Genomic DNA, 17,215 nt, shown 5'->3' with positions numbered 1-17,215 from the left:
GGGGCGGCCCGGACGTAGTTTCTCCCTAGAACCCCAGCACCCGGGTCATGGCACCCCGGACCCTCCTCCTGCTGCTCTCGGGGGCCCTGGCCCTGACCCAGATCCGGGCGGGTGAGTGCGGGCTCGGGGGGCGGGGGGGGAAGGGCCTCTGCGGAGGGAGGAGCTAGGGGACCGCTCGGCGGGGACGCAGGACCCTCGGGGAAGCCGCCACCGCCGAGAGCCCCCACCCGCCCCTACACCCCGGCCCTGCTCCTCCCGCCGCCCCTTCTCGGCCCACGAGCCCCTAACCCCTCACCCCTCATCTCTCACCCCTCACCCCTCTCCCCTCCCCGCCCCCATCGACCCCGGACCCGGGCCTGCGCGGGGAGGGAGGTGTCGGTGGTCTCAGCCGCTCCCCGCCCCCCAGGCTCCCACTCCATGAGGTATTTTCACACCGCCGTGTCCCGGCCCGGCCTCGGGGAGCCCCGCTTCGTCGCCGTCGGCTACGTGGACGACACGCAGTTCGTGCGGTTCGACAGCGACGCCGCGAACCCGAGGATGGAGCCGCGGGCGCAGTGGATGGAGCAGGTGGGGCCTGAGTATTGGGACCGGAACACACAGATCTCCAAGGCCAACGCACAGTTTTACAGAAGGAGCCTGCCGACCCTGCGCGGCTACTACAACCAGAGCGACGCCGGTGAGTGAGAGACGCCGGGCCCGAGTCGCAGGTCACGGGTCTCCTCGTCCCCACGGCCGCGTCGCCCCGAGTCCCCGGGTCCGAACCTCACCCTTTCACTGCCGAAGAGCCGCGGGCATTTGCTGCAGTTTCATTTTCAGTTTAGAACCGAACGGGCTCGGACTAATCGCCATACTGACCCCGTGGGCGGGGCTGACCCCCTGGGGGGGTGATCGCGGGGGCGGTGCTGACCTGGGGACGGGGTCAGGGTCTCACACGGTCCAGAGGATGTCCGGCTGTGAAGTGGGTCCCGAGGGGCGCCTCCTCCGCGGATACCTTCAGTTTGCCTACGACGGCGCCGATTATCTGGCCCTGAACGAGGACCTTCGCTCCTGGACGGCGGCAGACACGGCAGCTCAGATCTCAAAGGGCAAATTCGAGAAGGGCGGGACGGCGGAGCATGCGAGGGCCTACCTGGAGGGCACATGCCTGCAGTGGCTGGGCAAACACCTGGAGAACGGGAAGGAGACGCTGCAGCGAGTAGGTACGAAGGGCCGCGGGGCGCCTTCTGGTCTCCTCTAAGGCTGGGACTCTTCCCTCAACTGGTGTCCCACAAACAGGGTAGGAAAATGGAATCTACGCCAGAATACCCTCCTACCATGGATCAGGAAAGGGAGACGCCCCAGATCCTGTACCAGAGAGTGATTTGTCCAAAGTGTTCTCCATTCTCTCAGGGACAATTAGCGGATTCAGTCTCGCTGAGAATAAATGGGGAGGTGATCCCTGAAATAACAGATCAGCTGTTCCCTTTGACCCTGGGGGCGGCCTTGGGAACTAGGGGGGACTCCTTCTCTCAGCTGTTACACGCTGCCCCACATCCAATGTCCAGGTGTCCTGCATCTCTGCCTCCACCCATATCAGGGCCAGAAGTCCCTGTTCCCCGTCAGAGACCCGGAACCTCCTGTCCTGGGCTGTCCCACCCTGATCCTAGAACCTTCCAAGGAATGGGAAATAAACCCAAACCCCTGGTCCAGGCTGGTGTCTGGATTTTGCCCTTTATCCCCCTCTCAATGCCCTGTGTATTCTCTAAAGTTCACATGTACCCTTATGAGAGGTATCAGAAAGTTCCTAAATTTTTTGATTCTTTAACTCAGACCCCCCAAAGACACACATGACCCACCACCGCATCTCTGACCGTGAGGCCACGCTGAGGTGTTGGGCCCTGGGCTTCTACCCGGCGGAGATCACCCTGACCTGGCAGCGGGATGGGGAAGACCAGACCCAGGACATGGAGCTTGTGGAGACCCGGCCTGCAGGAGACGGGACGTTCCAGAAGTGGGCAGCCCTGGTGGTGCCCTCTGGAGAGGAACAGAGATACACATGCCGTGTGCAGCATGAGGGGCTGTCTGAGCCTGTCACCCTGCGATGGGGTAAGGAGGCAGCCAAGGGTGGAGCCTCTTCTTAGGAAAGCAGGAATCCTGAAGACCTCCAAGGAATCAGCGCTCCTCATTTCCCTTCTCTTTCCAGAACTGTCTTCCCAGGCCAGCACCCCCATCATAGGGGTCGTTGCTGGCCTCCTTCTCCTTGGAGCTGTGGTCCTTGGAGTTGTGGTGGCTGGAGCTGTTGTGATGTGGAGGAAGAAGAACTCAGGTAGAGATGGGGATGAGGTCTGAGTTTTCTTGTCCCACTGGGGGTTTCAAGTCCCAGTAGGAGATTTGCCCTATCATGCCTCTTTACAGGTGGTACCATCCACACACATGCTGACACAGTCTGGGACCCTGTGTGCTAACAATGACCCTTTTGGAAAGCACATTTGAGAATGAATGGCAAATCTGTCACCTTAATGGTCTCTGGTTATGGAGACCTGATTCCCAATAGTCACAGGTCACAGGGGAAACTTCCTGCTGAGTAGAGACTTCCAAGAGGGTGGTTAGTTTAGTCCCTGCACATCTTTGCTTGTATTTCCTTATCCTACCCTGGGTCTGCAGTCACAGTTTTGGACATGCCCTGGGGTCCAGGACTAGCCGGCTCTTCTAGGACCTTGTGGTGTTGTCTCCCTCAATCTCACTGAGTACTTTCTTCCCACAGGTGGGAAAGGAGGGAGCTACACTCAAGCTGCAAGTAAGTATGGAGAGAGGGAGGCTGATAATGAGACCTTTGGGCTAATGTAGATGGGAGTCTGTGGGGGAGCCCATGATTCACGTTCCCCTAGTCTCATCTCCTATGGGCTCTGACCAGATCCTGTTCTTTTCTAGGCAGCGACAGTGCCCAGGGCTCTGATGTGTCTCTCACAGCTTCTAAAGGTGAGACCCTAGGAGGCCTGACATGGAGGAGGGGTCGGGACAGAGAGGGCATGACTGAGTCATGGGGATTCTTTGAATTTGGACATTTTGATCATGTGTTGGGCTATTCAGGGTTTCAACAGTTACAGTGACTGACCCGAATTTGTTCATGATTACTTTCTTCTATAGCGTGAGACAGCAGCCATGTGTGGGACTGAGTGGTACAAGATTTGTTCATGCCAAGCTTTGTGATTCAAGAACCCCGACTTCTCTTTTTGCAACTGGCCTCTGAATGTGTCTGCGTTCCTATGAGCATAATGTGAGGATGTGGGGAGACTGCCCACTCCTGCCCCCCAGATCCCCTTTCTCCACACTGATCATGATTGATATTCCCTGTTCCTGCAGAGGTGGGCTGGAAAGTCTCTATCCCTCACATAACATCCTGTCACTGTGATCTGCAATATTTCACTTTTCTGTGGAACATGAGAATCTGAGAATGAATTTGATTATTCATATTTTTGCTATGAGTTGGGGTTGATGGTTAATTCAAGGAAATGAAAATTCTGAAAATTGAAGAGAGAAAATAAATGCAAACCTGAGAATGTTCCAGAATCCATGTGTTCACTGTCCTGAGTCTGTCATAGGCAGGGCCGTTTGAGGGTGGTGGAGGAGCTGAGCCGGACAGGGCCTGTACCCAGTCAGTGCTCGGGAAAGTGTGGGCTTTGATGTGGTCACTCCATGGCTGGGTCATCTTTGCATCTTCATTGCCCTTTTCCCTTCAGTAGAACTAGGACCTGTGGTCACAAGGACTCAGGTGTCACCTGGCCTTGTCTCCAAAGCTGTGGGCAGTAAGGCTTCTGTGTGGCTGGGCTAGCCTGGGCTCACGTCCAAGCCTGATCCTCTGCCCCTATCATCTGTGTGATTATTTTTTGTGTGTTTGTTGTTTTTAGAGGATTATGCCTGTTCTTGTTCTTGTGTGTAAGTTCTGGTCTCATTTGCTCTGGGTGTCCCCCGTCTCTGACAGCTGCAAGAGTCACTTTGTCAATGTCCCACAAGACCGAGGGCATCCCCTGCACACAGGAGTCTCTGTGGTAATGAGAGATGAATTTTCAGACTTGTCCATATCCTGCCCTCTTTCTAGGACTGTTCCGAGGGTGAGTCTTGTCATTTTTCCCTAACGTTTTTTAAAGAGGAGTCAAATAGTTACTCATCTTAGATAAATTTTTTTGTTTCCATCCTTTTCAGCTCCCCCACCCCACTCTCACTGCCCTTAGCTTTATAACCCTAGTGCTGGCTCCACTCCATTCCAAACTTATGAATTCATCAAGCAGAGGCTAATTTAAATTCACTGTTGGTTGTAATATATTTACCCATCAGCCAAGGATCATTCTTCCATGAAGATGAAAATAAAATTGTGTGCTGTAGTGTGCCGAAGGGTGGGTGTCTTGGTCATCTACTGCCTCTCTAAGAGAAATACCACAAGTGACTGGCTTTAATTATTCTGTCACAGTCCAATAAGCTAGAAGTCTGCACTCAGTACGCCGGCTCCAGGGGAAGGCTTTCTCTCTCTGTTGGCTCTGGAGGAAGGTCCTTGTGATGCAGCAGTCTTCCCTTGGTCTGGGAGCATCTCAGTGCAGAAACCTGAGGTCCAAAGGATTTGCTCTGCTCCTGGTGCTGCTTTCTTGGAGATATGAGGTCCCCATGTCTCTCTGTTTGCTTCTGTGTTTTATATCTCAGAAAAGATTGGCTTAAGACAGAACCTGACCTTGTGTATCTCATCGATATAACTGCCACTAATCCATCTCATTGCATCAGAGGGCTAGGATTTACCACATCTAGGAAAATCACATAAAATAGTGGACAATGATACAATACTGGGAATCAGGACCTAGCCAAGTTGATCGATATTTTGGGGGGACAAAGTTGAATCCATGACAGTGGATGTAGGGGACGGGAAGGGGTAGAGGGAGGGAGGAGATAACAGCCCTTGTGAGAAAAGTCCAAGTGGCGTTAATGTCAATGTGAGTGGATGTTGTGTTGCAGTACCACAAAATAGTTTTTGGTCTAAGGCTACATTAATAAAGACAGTTCCTCTAGAATAGGGAGGTGGTCTACACTACATTGATCATTCATTCTACTGACATTTGGTGAGTGATTACTATACAACACATTATTTTTGCATCTGGGCAACACCAGTTAATTAAGAACAGAAAGTGCGGACTTGTGGAGCATATGTTTGAGCACAGAGAGATAAAGTATAGTCTGTAAGCCCAGTGTATTATTTTCCTTGTTGCTGTAACAAATTACCACAAGCTTGTTGTTATTTGCTGTGCAGTTGGTTCCAACTCCTAGCGACCCTTTGTACAATAGACCGAAACACGGCCCGATTGGTCCTGCACCATCCTCACAATCTTTTTAATGCTTGAGCCCATTGTTGCAACCACTGTGTTAATCCATCTCATTGAGGGTCTTCCTCTTTTTTGCTGACCCTCTACTTAGAAAGTATGATGTCCTTCTGGAGGGACTGGTCCCTCTTGATAACGTGTCCGAAGTACACAAGATGAAATCTCACCATCCTTGCTTCCAAGGAGCATTCTGGTTGTACTTCTTCCAAGACAGGTTTGTTTGTTCTTCTGATAGTCCATGACATATTCAATACTTTTTGCCAATAGCATAAGTGAAAGGCATCAATTCTTCGGTCTTCCTTATTATTGTCCAGCTTTTACATGCATATACGGGGATTGAAAATGTTATGGCTAGGGTGAGGCACACCTTAGACCTCAAAGTGACATGTTTGCTTTTTATCACTTTAAAGAGGTCTTCTGCAGCAGGTTTGTCCAATGCAATATGTTGCTTGGTTTCTTGGCTACTGGTCCATGGATGTTGATTGTGGGTCCAAGTAAAATGAAATTCTTGACAACTTCATTATTGTCTCCATTTATCATGATGTTGCTTATTAGACAGCTGTTTTCTGTCCGAGAAAAAAAGGATTTTTGTGGAGGTGTAATCCTGATGCCACTTTCTGCTTCATATACTGCAACTTCTCAGATCATTTGTTCAGCGTAAAGATTGAGTAAGTATGGTGAAAGGTTACAACAGTGATGCACATCTTTTCTGATTTTAAACCACTTAGTATCCCCATGTTCTCTTTGAATGACTGCCTCTTGGTCTTTGTATAGGTTCCTCACGAGCACAATTAAGTGTTCTGGAATTCCTGTTCCTGTCAGTGTTATTTATCATTTGTTATGATCCACACAGTTGAATGCCTTTGCATACTGAGTACTATATAGGTAAATATCTTTCTGGTATTCTCAGCTTTCAGCCAAAATCCATTTGACATAAGCAATGACATCCCTGGTTTCAAGTCCTCTTCTGAATCTGCCTTGAATTCTGTCACTTTCTTGTGGATGTACTGCTTCAACTGTTTTTGAATTATCTTCAGCAAAATTTTAGTTGCGTGTGTTATTACTGATATCGTTCGATACTTTCCACATTCTGTTGGATCTCCTTTCTTTGCAATGAGCACAAATATGGATATCTTCTAGTCGATGGGCCAGGTAGCTGTCTTCCAGATTTCTTGGAAGTGACATAAACAAGTGCGTGCTTCCAGCGTTGCATTCATTTGCTGAAACATCTAACTTGGTATTCTGTCAGTTCCTGGGGCGTTCAATGCAGCTTGGACTTCTTCAGTACTGTTGGTGATTGATCATGTACTACCTCCTGAAATGGTTCAACTTCAACCAATTGTTTTTGGTATAGTGACTGTGTATTCCTTCCATCTTCTTTTGATGCTTCCTGTGTCTTTCAATATTTTGTCCTTAGAATCGTTCAGTATTGCAACTTGAGACTTGAATTTTTTATTCAGTTCTTTGAACTTGAGAAATGCTGAGTGTATTCTTCCCTTTTGGTTTTCTAACTTCAGGTGTTTGCACATTCAACTCTCATGTTTTCGTTTGTCTTCTAGAGCTGCCTTTTGAAATCCTCTGTTCAGCTCTTTCAGTGATCATGTCTTCCTATGCTTTAGTTACTCGACATTCAAGAGCAGGTTTCAGAGTCTCTTTTAATACCCATTTTGATGTTTTCTTTGTTTACTGTTTTTTTTTCTAATGACCTTTTCCTTTCTTCATGTATGATGTTCTTGATGTCATTCCACAGCTCATCTTGTCTTTGGTCACTAATGTTGAATGCATCAGATCTATTCTTGAGATGGTCTCTAAATTCAGGTGGCATTCACTCTAGGTCATACTTGGCACACACTTACCACAAACTTAGTTACTTAGAAATAACACAAATTTATTCACTCATAGTTCTGGAGGTCAGAAGTTTAATCTGGGCCTGCAGGGCTGCATTCCATCTGGAAGCTGTAGGGGAGAATTCCATTCTTGCCCTTTCCATCTTCCAGAGCCTGCCTACTCTCCTTGGCCCTCAGCCCCCCCTTCCATCTTCAAAAGCAGCCGCTTAGAATCTCCTTTCTGACATCTGATTCTGCCCTTACATGTTCTTCTCTAACTTTGTCCTTCCTGCCTCCCTCTTATATATATCTTGTGATTACATCACTGGGTCCACCAAGATAATCCCAGATAATTATCTAATCTCATATTCTACAGTTCAAACGTCCCTTTTGTATATAATGTAACATGTTCACAGGTTCTGTGGATTAGAATGTGGACATCTTTGGTGATTATTTTTCAGCCTACCACAGAAGTAAATAAGGAAGGTATTTATGTGAGAAGATGCTAAGTGCTATGGGGAAGGTGACACAGAGTGTGGGTGTGTGGGGCCAGGAAAGACAGCTGTTTGAACTTGGGTGGGCAGTGTGGGCTTCATTAAGAAGGTGACCTTTGAGGGAAGAGTTGAAGGACATGAAGGAATTAATCATCAGAATGGCTGGGGAAGTTCTTTCCAGGCAGGGGATCATCCATTGCAGATGCACTAGGGAAGGGGCATGTGACAGTTTTCTGGGTTCAGCGAGGAGGCCAGTGTGGCTGCAGCAGAGACATTGAGGTAAGGTCAGAGGTGTGGCCAGACCATGTAGGGACTAAGGATATTATATTGGAAGCGTTTTGACTTTTACTCTGGGTGAGATGGGGAATTACAAAATAGTAGTAGAAGAGAAACAGTGTAAGACTTCTTTTATAAAGGATTACTATGGGTTGGTTTCTGATAATAGAATTGAGAGGTGAGGAGTGAGCAAAAGAGTGGGAAAACAATAGAAATTTAGGACATTATTTGAGTGTTGTTTGGTTTGCCTGGGTGTGAGCAATGAAAATAGTGGGAAGTGATTGGATTATGAATGTATTTTGAAGATGGGGTTTACAAGATTTCCTAATGCACTGAATTTGAAGAACAAGGAATAAAGAGTCCCTGGGGACACCAAATACTGTGAACTGTGCAAATAGAATTAGTGGAGATGGGGGAGACCCTAGAATGAGCATGTTGAGGAGGGGGCATCACAGGCATGCACTTTAGGAAATGTTGAGTCTGAGATGTCTCATGGCCCCTGGACAGCCTTTCAAGTCAGCACTGAAATCACCCCTGAGGTTCACCCTTCAGCCAAAGATTAGACAGGCCCATAAAACAAAACTAGACTAGATGGGCACAGCATCCCGGGGAAAGGACGTGAAGGCAGGAGGGGAACAGGAAAGCTGACAATGTGGAACCCAAAATTAAGAAGGGGAGAGTGTTGACATGTCATGGAGTTGGTAAGTAATACCACAAAACAATCTATGTATTGGTTAAGTAATTTGCTCTGCAAACCTCTTACCTAAAGTACAAAAAAAGCAAACAGCAAAACAAAACAAGAAATGCAAGTGAGGTTGTTGAGTTGGCAGTTGGACATACCAGTCTGGATATCAGTAGAGATGTTGATGAGAGAAATAGATTTGGGAAGTGACATCATATAAATGATATTTAAACCTTGAGAATGGATAAGAAGTCAAAGAGAGTGAGTAGCTATGGAAGAAATTGGAACAAAGACGGAAACTTGGACCCTCCATTGCTAAGCCATCTGATCAGACTACACACCAAAAGCAGACTACAGAGCTCTGACATAAGGCAGAGCAAGATCAAGGAGTTCCAAGCTTCCTATGCAAAGAATCACCTGGAAATCTCATTAGGATTCAGAAGGTTGGAGTAGAGCATGAGTTTTTTTGTTTATAACAAGGTAGATGCTGATGCTGCTGGTCTTCAGATCATATCTTAGTAGCAAGAATGTAGACCAGGGATTCCTTCATGGCTGTGTATCATCCTTTTCCTGGAACACTTGTTGTTAAGTAATTCTTGGGCTTTGGACCCAATATTCTGAGATGATTGATCTGATGAGAGGTCTGAGTATGTTGTAAGAAGTCCCAAAAGCACTCCTGGTGCTCAGCCAGATTTGGAACCACCGAGGTCAGTGATCAGGTTAGTACCCAGGATGATAAGGGATCTTAAAACCACATTTAAGTGGGTTTGTTCCTAGGAGAGAAAAAGAAGGACAACTAGTAGCTCCTAAAAATTAAACACCTATGCACTTCCAAAGACTTCACCAAAAGATTAATAAGACTACCTACAGACTGGGAAAAAGTTTTCAGCTATGATATTTCTGATCAGTGCCTGATCTCTAAAATCTACACGATACTGCAAAAACTCAACTGTAAAAAGACAAATAACCCAATTAAAAAATGGGCAAAAGATATGAATAGACACTTCAGTAAAGAAGACATTCAGGCAGTTAACAGATATATGAGGAAATGTTCACGATCATTAGCCATTAGAGAAATGCAGATCAAAACTACAATAAGATTTCATCTCACTCCAACAAGGCTGGCATTAATCCAAAAAACACAAAAGAATAAATGTTGGAGAGACTATGGAGAGGTTGGAACACTTCCACACTGCCGGTGGGAATGTAAAATGGTACAACTGCTTTGGAAATCGATTTGACGCTTCCTTAAAAAGCTAGAACTACCATACCTTCCAGCAATCCCACTCCTCGGAATATATCCTAGAGAAATAAGAGCCTTTACAGGAACAGATATATGCACACCCATGTTTATTACAGCACTGTTTACAATAGTAAGAAGATGGAAGCAATCAAGGTGCCCATCAATGGATGAATGGATAAATAAATTATGGTATATTCACACAGTGGAATACTACGCATCAATAAAGAACAGTGAGGAATCTGTGAAACATTTCATAACATGGACAAACCTGGAAGGCATTATGCTGAATGAAATTAGTTGCAAAAGGACAAATATTGTATAAGACCACTATTATAAGAACTTGAGAAATAGTTGAAACTGGGAAGAAAACAGTCTTTCGTGGTTACGAGAGGGGAGAGGAAGGGAGGGTGGAAGATGGGCATTCACTAATTACATAGTAGAAAAGAACTACTTTAGGTGAAGGGAAAGACAGTACACAATACAGGGGAGGTCAGCACAATTGGACTAAACCAAAAGCAAAGAAGTTTCCTGAATAAACTGAATGTTTCAGAGGCCAGCATAGCAAGGGCAGGTGTTTGGGGACCATGGTTTCAGGGGACATCTAAGTCAATTGGCATAATAAAATCTATTAAGAAAACATTCTGCATCCCACTTTGAAGAGTGGCATCTAGGGTCTTAAACGCTAGCAAGCAGCCATCCAAGATGCATCAATTGGTCTTAACCCACCTGGGTCAAAGGAGAATGAAGAACACCAAGGACACAAGGCGATTATGAGCCCAAGAGACAGAAAGGGCCACATGAACCGGAGACTACATCATCCTGAGACCAGAAGAACTAGATGGTGCCTGGCTACAACCGATGACTGCCCTGACAGGGAATACAACAAAGAACCCCTGAGGGAGCAGGAGTGCAGTGGGATGCAGACCCCAAATTCTCATAAGACCAGACTTAATGGTCTGACTGAGACTGGAAGGGCCCCGGTGGTCAAGGTCCCCAGACCTTCTGTTGGCCCAGGACAGGAACCATTCCTGAAGGCAACTCTTCAGATATGGATTGGACTGGATAATGGGTTGGAGAGGGATGCTGGTGAGGAGTGAGCTTCTTGGAGCAGGTGGACACTTGAGACTATGTTGGCATCTCCTGCCTGGAGGGGAGATGAGAGGAGGGAGGGGGTTAGAAGCTGGCAAAATGGACACGAAAAGAGAGAGTGGACGGAGAGAGAGGGCTGTCTCATTAGGGGAAGAGTAATTGGGAGCGTGTAGCAAGGTAGATATGGGTTTTTGTGTGAGAGGCTGACTTGATTTGTAAACTTTCACTTAAAGTACAATAAAAATTATTTAAAAAAAGGACAAATATCATCAGCTATGAGATGATGTTGGGAGATACATGTCATTTCTGTACTGGGAGGTGTAGCTCGGTGGAAGATTTAGGAAGTGGCCCACAGCTAAGCAGAAAGAAACTCTCTGAATATTTGCTCCCTGAAAACTCCTCACACTGATTTCTCATTCACTTCTTGGTGCAAACAACAGAAACCAAACTTTTAAAATTTAAACACAAAGCAATCTATATGTGTGATATTGGGGCTCATTTTATTTTGAGGAAGGCCGCAGAGTCAGGCTTGAAGCTGCACATCCCGGAAGAGAATCCACAATCCGACCTTTGGTCACGTCCCATACAGAAACCACAGCTTCTGCTGCTGCCTCAGATGCCACTGCCCACATTGCTGACACCCCTGATAATGGGCACTAGGCCTTGTGGCCAAGACAATTCTCCCTGCTACTCTTCGCAACTGGATGTCACTACTGCCACTCACACCACCCTTGCCAAAGTGTATTCTGCACAGTCCCAGCTTCTCTGTGTCACTATGTCCTGACAGAGTCTAGCATGTGGGCATCTGACTGGTGGAGCGCTCAGCCCTGTGCCCATGTTCAAGTGCAAGGATGTTTGGGAAAGTGAGTTTTCCTCTTTTATGAAGGGAATTTGTTTCTTTCCTAATAAGACTTTTTAAGTGGAATTCTCCTAAGGTAGGAAGAAAGTTCCCCTGCCGGGGGAGAAGGAATGGGGGCTGGAGAAAGAATGATGAGTGTCAATTCCTAGAGCAGTGATCTGAGAGTAGATCTTCATGTGGGATGTTCTAGGCACTCAGGTTTGGTTGAACAAGTCATTAATAAATAACATCTGTCCACTTATTCCCTTGTGAGTCTGTTATTGTGTCCAGCTTTGTCCATTTCAGTTAATACTCAAAAATATGTGGAGTGGCATTGTGGGCTGGTGAAATGATTACTCAAAATGTGTTCTTGTCATTGTCTCTTAGAGGATTAAAAACCCAGGTGTATAAGACTTTAGAGGATCTGTGTATGCACCAATGTTTTATATTAATTTTTATATTTCCTTGTATTTGCACACTTTTCTGAGGTGGGGTCCATAACATTTATCAGTTTCCCTGAGGCTTCTGCAAAAGACTAAGGAAAACCACCCTAGCTTAGAGATCATGCCATTCAATGCCTGTACACAAACATGACAAGTCTGAAAATTCCTGCAGTGAACTAGAAACTAAAAATAATCTATTTGATTTTTTTTAAAGAGAATATTTTAAATTAAAAACATAATAACCATCTTAACCCTTTCATGAACAGCAGGACATATAGCACCCATGTATATTTTCTGCCTTTCAGGTTTATTGGGAAGCTGCTATACCACTGACAGTATGTGGTGCTGGCAGGCGGGGACCTGTATAAGTGTTTTAAAAGGAAGAAATGAGTGTGCGCTGCTAATTTACTGTTTCTACAGGGTATTATATTAGGTCCTGCTGAATCAGTATTTTTGGTAGGTAAAATATGGATTTTGGTGAATATTACTTGGGACATGTGTTTCTGGAGTCTGGGGGTAGAATTAAGGTGACATATATGTCCCTCTGGACTCTGAGGGTAGGCTTGGTAGGATGAGGCAAGAAAAAAATCCAAATTACCTACCAAAAATTCAGACACACTCAATGATTCAGCATGCATTCCATTAATGAAAAATATTATATAAACTAAAAAAAAATTTAAAATTTAATTCATTCACAAAAGGGTTAAGTATGCTACCAAAGGCACTAGTTACATCACAGAAGCATTATTCACAAGAGGCAAAAGATGAAAACAACTCAAATACCCATCAACAGATGAATGGATAATCAACATGTAGTCTACCTATGCCATAGAGTTTCTTCATCCATAAAAAGGAATGGAGTGCTGATACAGGCTATAGCATGGATGAAACTTGAAAACATAGGGTAAGTGAAAGAATCCAGTCACAAAAGTCAACATTGATTCCCTCCATGAAATGTCAAGAATAGGCAAATCCCTAGAGATAGATGGTAGATTTGTGGTTGCCTAGGGCTGGAGGTTTTGGAGGTAAACAGACAGGGACTGTTAATTGTTGTGAATTTCTTTTTTGGGTCATGAAGATGCTCTAAAATTAATTTTGGTGAGGATTGCACAACTCTGAATATACTAAAAATAATTGATTTGTACACTTTAAAGGAGTGAATGTATGCTGTGTGAATTACATCTCAATAAAGTTGTTATAAAAACACATCTCCAAAGACAAAGCATTGGAACTGGTTGGGACCGTTTTGAATATTTGTAATATAGATAATAAAAAATGTGTTAGTGAATATTTGTACACACTACTTACTAAAGCATGTGAATACATTGTGTCTCCTGAGATGCTTTGTATATTGATCTGTCTGTGATGTGCATAGATTAATTCACAGGTATGCTATACGGGTAATTATAATTTGCTACAATCCCAAAGCCACACAAACGTTGTTCTTAGACAGAGTGAACCCAGTACCCTTGCCTGCTTTGTGAAGCCAGCTGAAAGTCAGTTTGATACATGAGAAGCAGTCAAAGGGGTAATTGTTAAAATGTAAGATAACGAAAAAAAAAAAAAGATAATGGAACAAAACTGCCTGTAAGGGAACCACTATCTGAAGCCTTCAGTCATCAGCTGTCTGTCCTTGATGGTTTCCATTGTCTGTGCTTGAGATCTGTGGGGTAAGTTTTGTGGGGAAGAAGATGCTGGGAGAGAAGCCTAAGGTAAGAAAGTGAGAAGAAAAGAGACCAGGTGCAGTGGCAAGATTCTAGAAATGGAGGAAGAGTGGACCGAGAGGTTGGTTCTTTCTGTCACTGTGTGTGTGTGTGTGTGTGTGTGTGTGAGAGAGAGAGAGACAGAGAGACAGAGAGACTGAGAGAGAACAGAGCGAGCAAGCGAGAGAGAGAGAGCTCTTCGGGACACAGCGGGCAAGAGTGTCCTGTGGTCAGAGGAGGGGGCTCAGGGAAAGTTCTCAGTGTCTCCAGGTTTGGATCTCAGAGTGTCAGCCTTGAGGGCGGTGTCTGGGATTCCGAGGACAATAAAGAGGGTGTGGAGGCGGCATAGTGGGAAGGAGCACCAGGGAGTCCATTGAAGTAGGGCTTTTTCATAACTTTCACTTTTCCTTTGCAATCTCTCTCAGGCTGTTCTGCCTGCAAACAGATGACACTCTCCAAGGTCGGTTTTCATTGGGTATCCGCTTCCAGAGAAGCTGATCAGAGTTAGTTTACTTCCACGAAGGAGCCTAAAGGGAATCAGCGCTCTCCACCGACTCTGTGCGTCCCAAAGGGTTGGATCTCGGTGACCTGAACCCTCCTCCTGCTTCTCTCGAAGGTCCTGGTCCTGCCGTTGCCGGGGTGACGCGGGGTCTGGAGGGAAACTGCCTTTGGGGAGGGAGGTGACGGTCGTCCTGGTTCGGGGCGTGAGACCTCACCCCCTTTGGATTACTCCCTTCCTCCCCCTTCCTTACCTTTCTTCCCCGTTGGACCCCCATACCTAGAAGATAGCCCCCAGTGTTTGTACTTTGTTTCAGTTTAGATTTGAGCCGTGCCGACACCTGTTGGAGCCAATGACCGTCTTAAAGACCAAGGGGGCAGGCAGACAGTGGCGGGGGCCGGGATCTCACCCCTCCTTCCCCATTGCGTGGTCAACTTCAGGGGCAGGAACCCCCAGCCTCCCGCGCAGTGTCAGCGCTCTGCGGGCCAGGGACGGATTCCAGCTTCCTGAAGGGGATCCGAGCTTCAGGATGGTGACAGGACAGAGGAAGGACAGCCAGCCGGGGCAGTGGAGCTCCAGGCCCCAGGGAGGCCAGGTGCGTGGATTGGCCTTGTGGACAACCAGAGGGAGTGCTGCCTCACTCAGGGAGCGAGAACGTGCGGGGCAGCCTCCCTGGACCTCCCTCAGGCACGGTCTGTGTCCTCACGTGATGTCCCTAAGGACAAGAGAGAGGATAGCACCTATCTGACAACAGTTCCCCCAGTTTATGACGTTCTGATGGGGAGGCTAAGAGTCTGGGTCTCTGGATCCATCACCTTGCCCAGGGCTTTCTGGGACATTTAGGGACCATGAAGCTTTGGGTGGGAAAATAGAAAAAAAAAATAAAAAAAAAGGTCAAGGGAAATAACTGAACAGGAGTTTCTTAGGAATCTGGCATGGAGATCAAGCTCTGTTGGGGTTTCTCTCATACTTTGCCTTAAACCTCTGTTCCAGGCCTGCTGCTCCCCTGACCCTGCCTTTACCTGTGAAGAACCAAAAGTGCCTCTTCCTGTCACTGACACCTGAAGCCTCCAAAGTGTGTGGGCTACAACCTGCTTTAAAACAGCATTTCCTTATAGACTCCTATGAGTAAAGCTAATGCTTAATTTTCTCATTTTCCCTCCCCAAAGATCCTGTCCATTCCCGTGGTGGTTAAATGTGCCTCCCCTTAAGGGATAATGGGAAGAAAATCAAAGACTCCAAATTCTCTTTGACCCTTTTTCGCAGATTCACCATTAACACCCATGACCCACCACACCATCTCTGACTGTGAGGTCACGCTGAAGTGCTGGGTCTGGAGCTTCTACCTGGCAGAGATCACAATGACCTGGAGCAGGACAAAGAGGGCCAGATGAAGGACATGGAGCTTGTGAAGATCAGGCCTTTGGGAGACGGGACCTTCCAGAAGTGGGTAGCTGTGGTGGTGCTCTCTGGAGAGGAGCAGAGATACACACACCATGGGCAGCAGGAGGGGGTCCCTGAGCCCCTTATCCTGAGATGGGGTAAGGAGGGGGACAGGGTAGAGCTTCTTCTCAGGGAAGGCAGGGGGCTTTCTGGGTACCTACAGCATTGTCATGGCTGAGGCTGGGGAGTAAGGGTCCCTCACCTTCCCTTCTCTTCCCAAAGACACCTCCTCAGACCACTGTCCATATTATGGGAATCTCTGCAGCCTGGTTCTCCTTGGGGCTGTGGTAGCTGAAGCTCTGGTGGCTGGAGCTGTGATCTAGAGGAAAAAGAGCTGAGGAAGGGAAGGGGTGGGAGCTTGTGTCACCGTTGTTTCGCTTGTGAGTCCCCACCCCAAGTGGCTGAATTGCCCATCTCCTGACTCTGTTTCAGCTGAGTCAGAGATAATGACCCCCAGATATACAGGAAAATCTGGGAGGGGGCCTGATTGGCAAGTGTGCAGGGCCTCAGCCTGGATAAGGGCTGTCTGCGTGGAGCCTGTCAGGTGGGTTAGGTGAGACAGGGGTGTGTGGCAAGGAGGATGCTGGGAACTGGAGGCCGAGGAGCAGGCTGAGAAGCTTCAGGAAGGAGACAGAGGCTGGAGGCCAGGCGAGGCTCAGGCCTCACTGTACCAGACAGGCTAGTCCTACGGCCATTTCTGAGTGGCAGGTGCTGGGTCTGGGCGGGTATTTCTCCTCATGCTCTTTAGGATTCTGAGCAGCAGGGCCAGGAGGGACTGGGGACGGGGCAAGCACTAGAAGAAGAGGATCCAGCCTCCTCTGTTATAGGTGGAGAATGCAGGCATGACACTGATTTCCTGAAACCATGTCCTTCTTACAAAATTGATGTGCGGGTAATTTTAATTTGTTAAATTTACAAAGCCATCTGTTCTGTGATTCTAGTAGAGTGAGTCACTTTTACAGTTGGCCTAATTAGGCATATCTTATAACTTATATAGAGAGTATGAAAGGGCTATGGAGGCTTTGTTTGAATCCAGGTTTTGATTTTCTTTTGCCAGGCTCTTTTGTTGTTGTTTTATTTTGTTTTTTGTTGAAAAGAAACTTCTTTGTAGGAAATACCAAGAAATGTACAAATAAAAACTACAATCACCTACTATGACTTGATGTATATATATGAAGTTTTTTACATTAAGAAATCTACTTTACACAATAAAAATAATCCTGAAATATTAGAATTAAACAGCAAATGCAGCTTTTTACACAACTTTTTCCCTACTATTATTTCACAAGCATTTCCCCTATCGTGTTTTATCCTTCTAAACTTGATTTCAGTGACCT

The 17,215-nt window shown here is 46.5% G+C and overlaps 1 protein-coding gene across 3 annotated transcripts in view; it reads left to right on the top strand.

Annotated features, from left to right (window-relative positions):
- The window catches only part of LOC100656828 (class I histocompatibility antigen, Gogo-OKO alpha chain-like), a 120,817-nt gene continuing 103,602 nt past the window's right edge, over positions 1–17,215 (top strand). The window contains exons 1-8 of one of the 3 annotated variants that reach the window (XM_064282631.1): positions 1–111; positions 407–676; positions 924–1,199; positions 1,810–2,085; positions 2,183–2,305; positions 2,744–2,776; positions 2,911–2,958; positions 3,127–3,549. In XM_064282631.1, coding sequence (XP_064138701.1) covers positions 48–111; positions 407–676; positions 924–1,199; positions 1,810–2,085; positions 2,183–2,305; positions 2,744–2,776; positions 2,911–2,958; positions 3,127–3,131 — 1,095 coding nt within the window. In that variant the 5' untranslated portion in view covers positions 1–47 and the 3' untranslated portion in view covers positions 3,132–3,549. The other 2 variants (XM_064282635.1, XM_064282625.1) reach the window with 2 other exon arrangements.

Source organism: Loxodonta africana, chromosome 1 (genome assembly GCF_030014295.1).
Source record: "Loxodonta africana isolate mLoxAfr1 chromosome 1, mLoxAfr1.hap2, whole genome shotgun sequence".
Taxonomy (NCBI): domain Eukaryota; kingdom Metazoa; phylum Chordata; class Mammalia; order Proboscidea; family Elephantidae; genus Loxodonta; species Loxodonta africana.
This window is presented reverse-complemented; position numbering and strand designations above follow the sequence as displayed.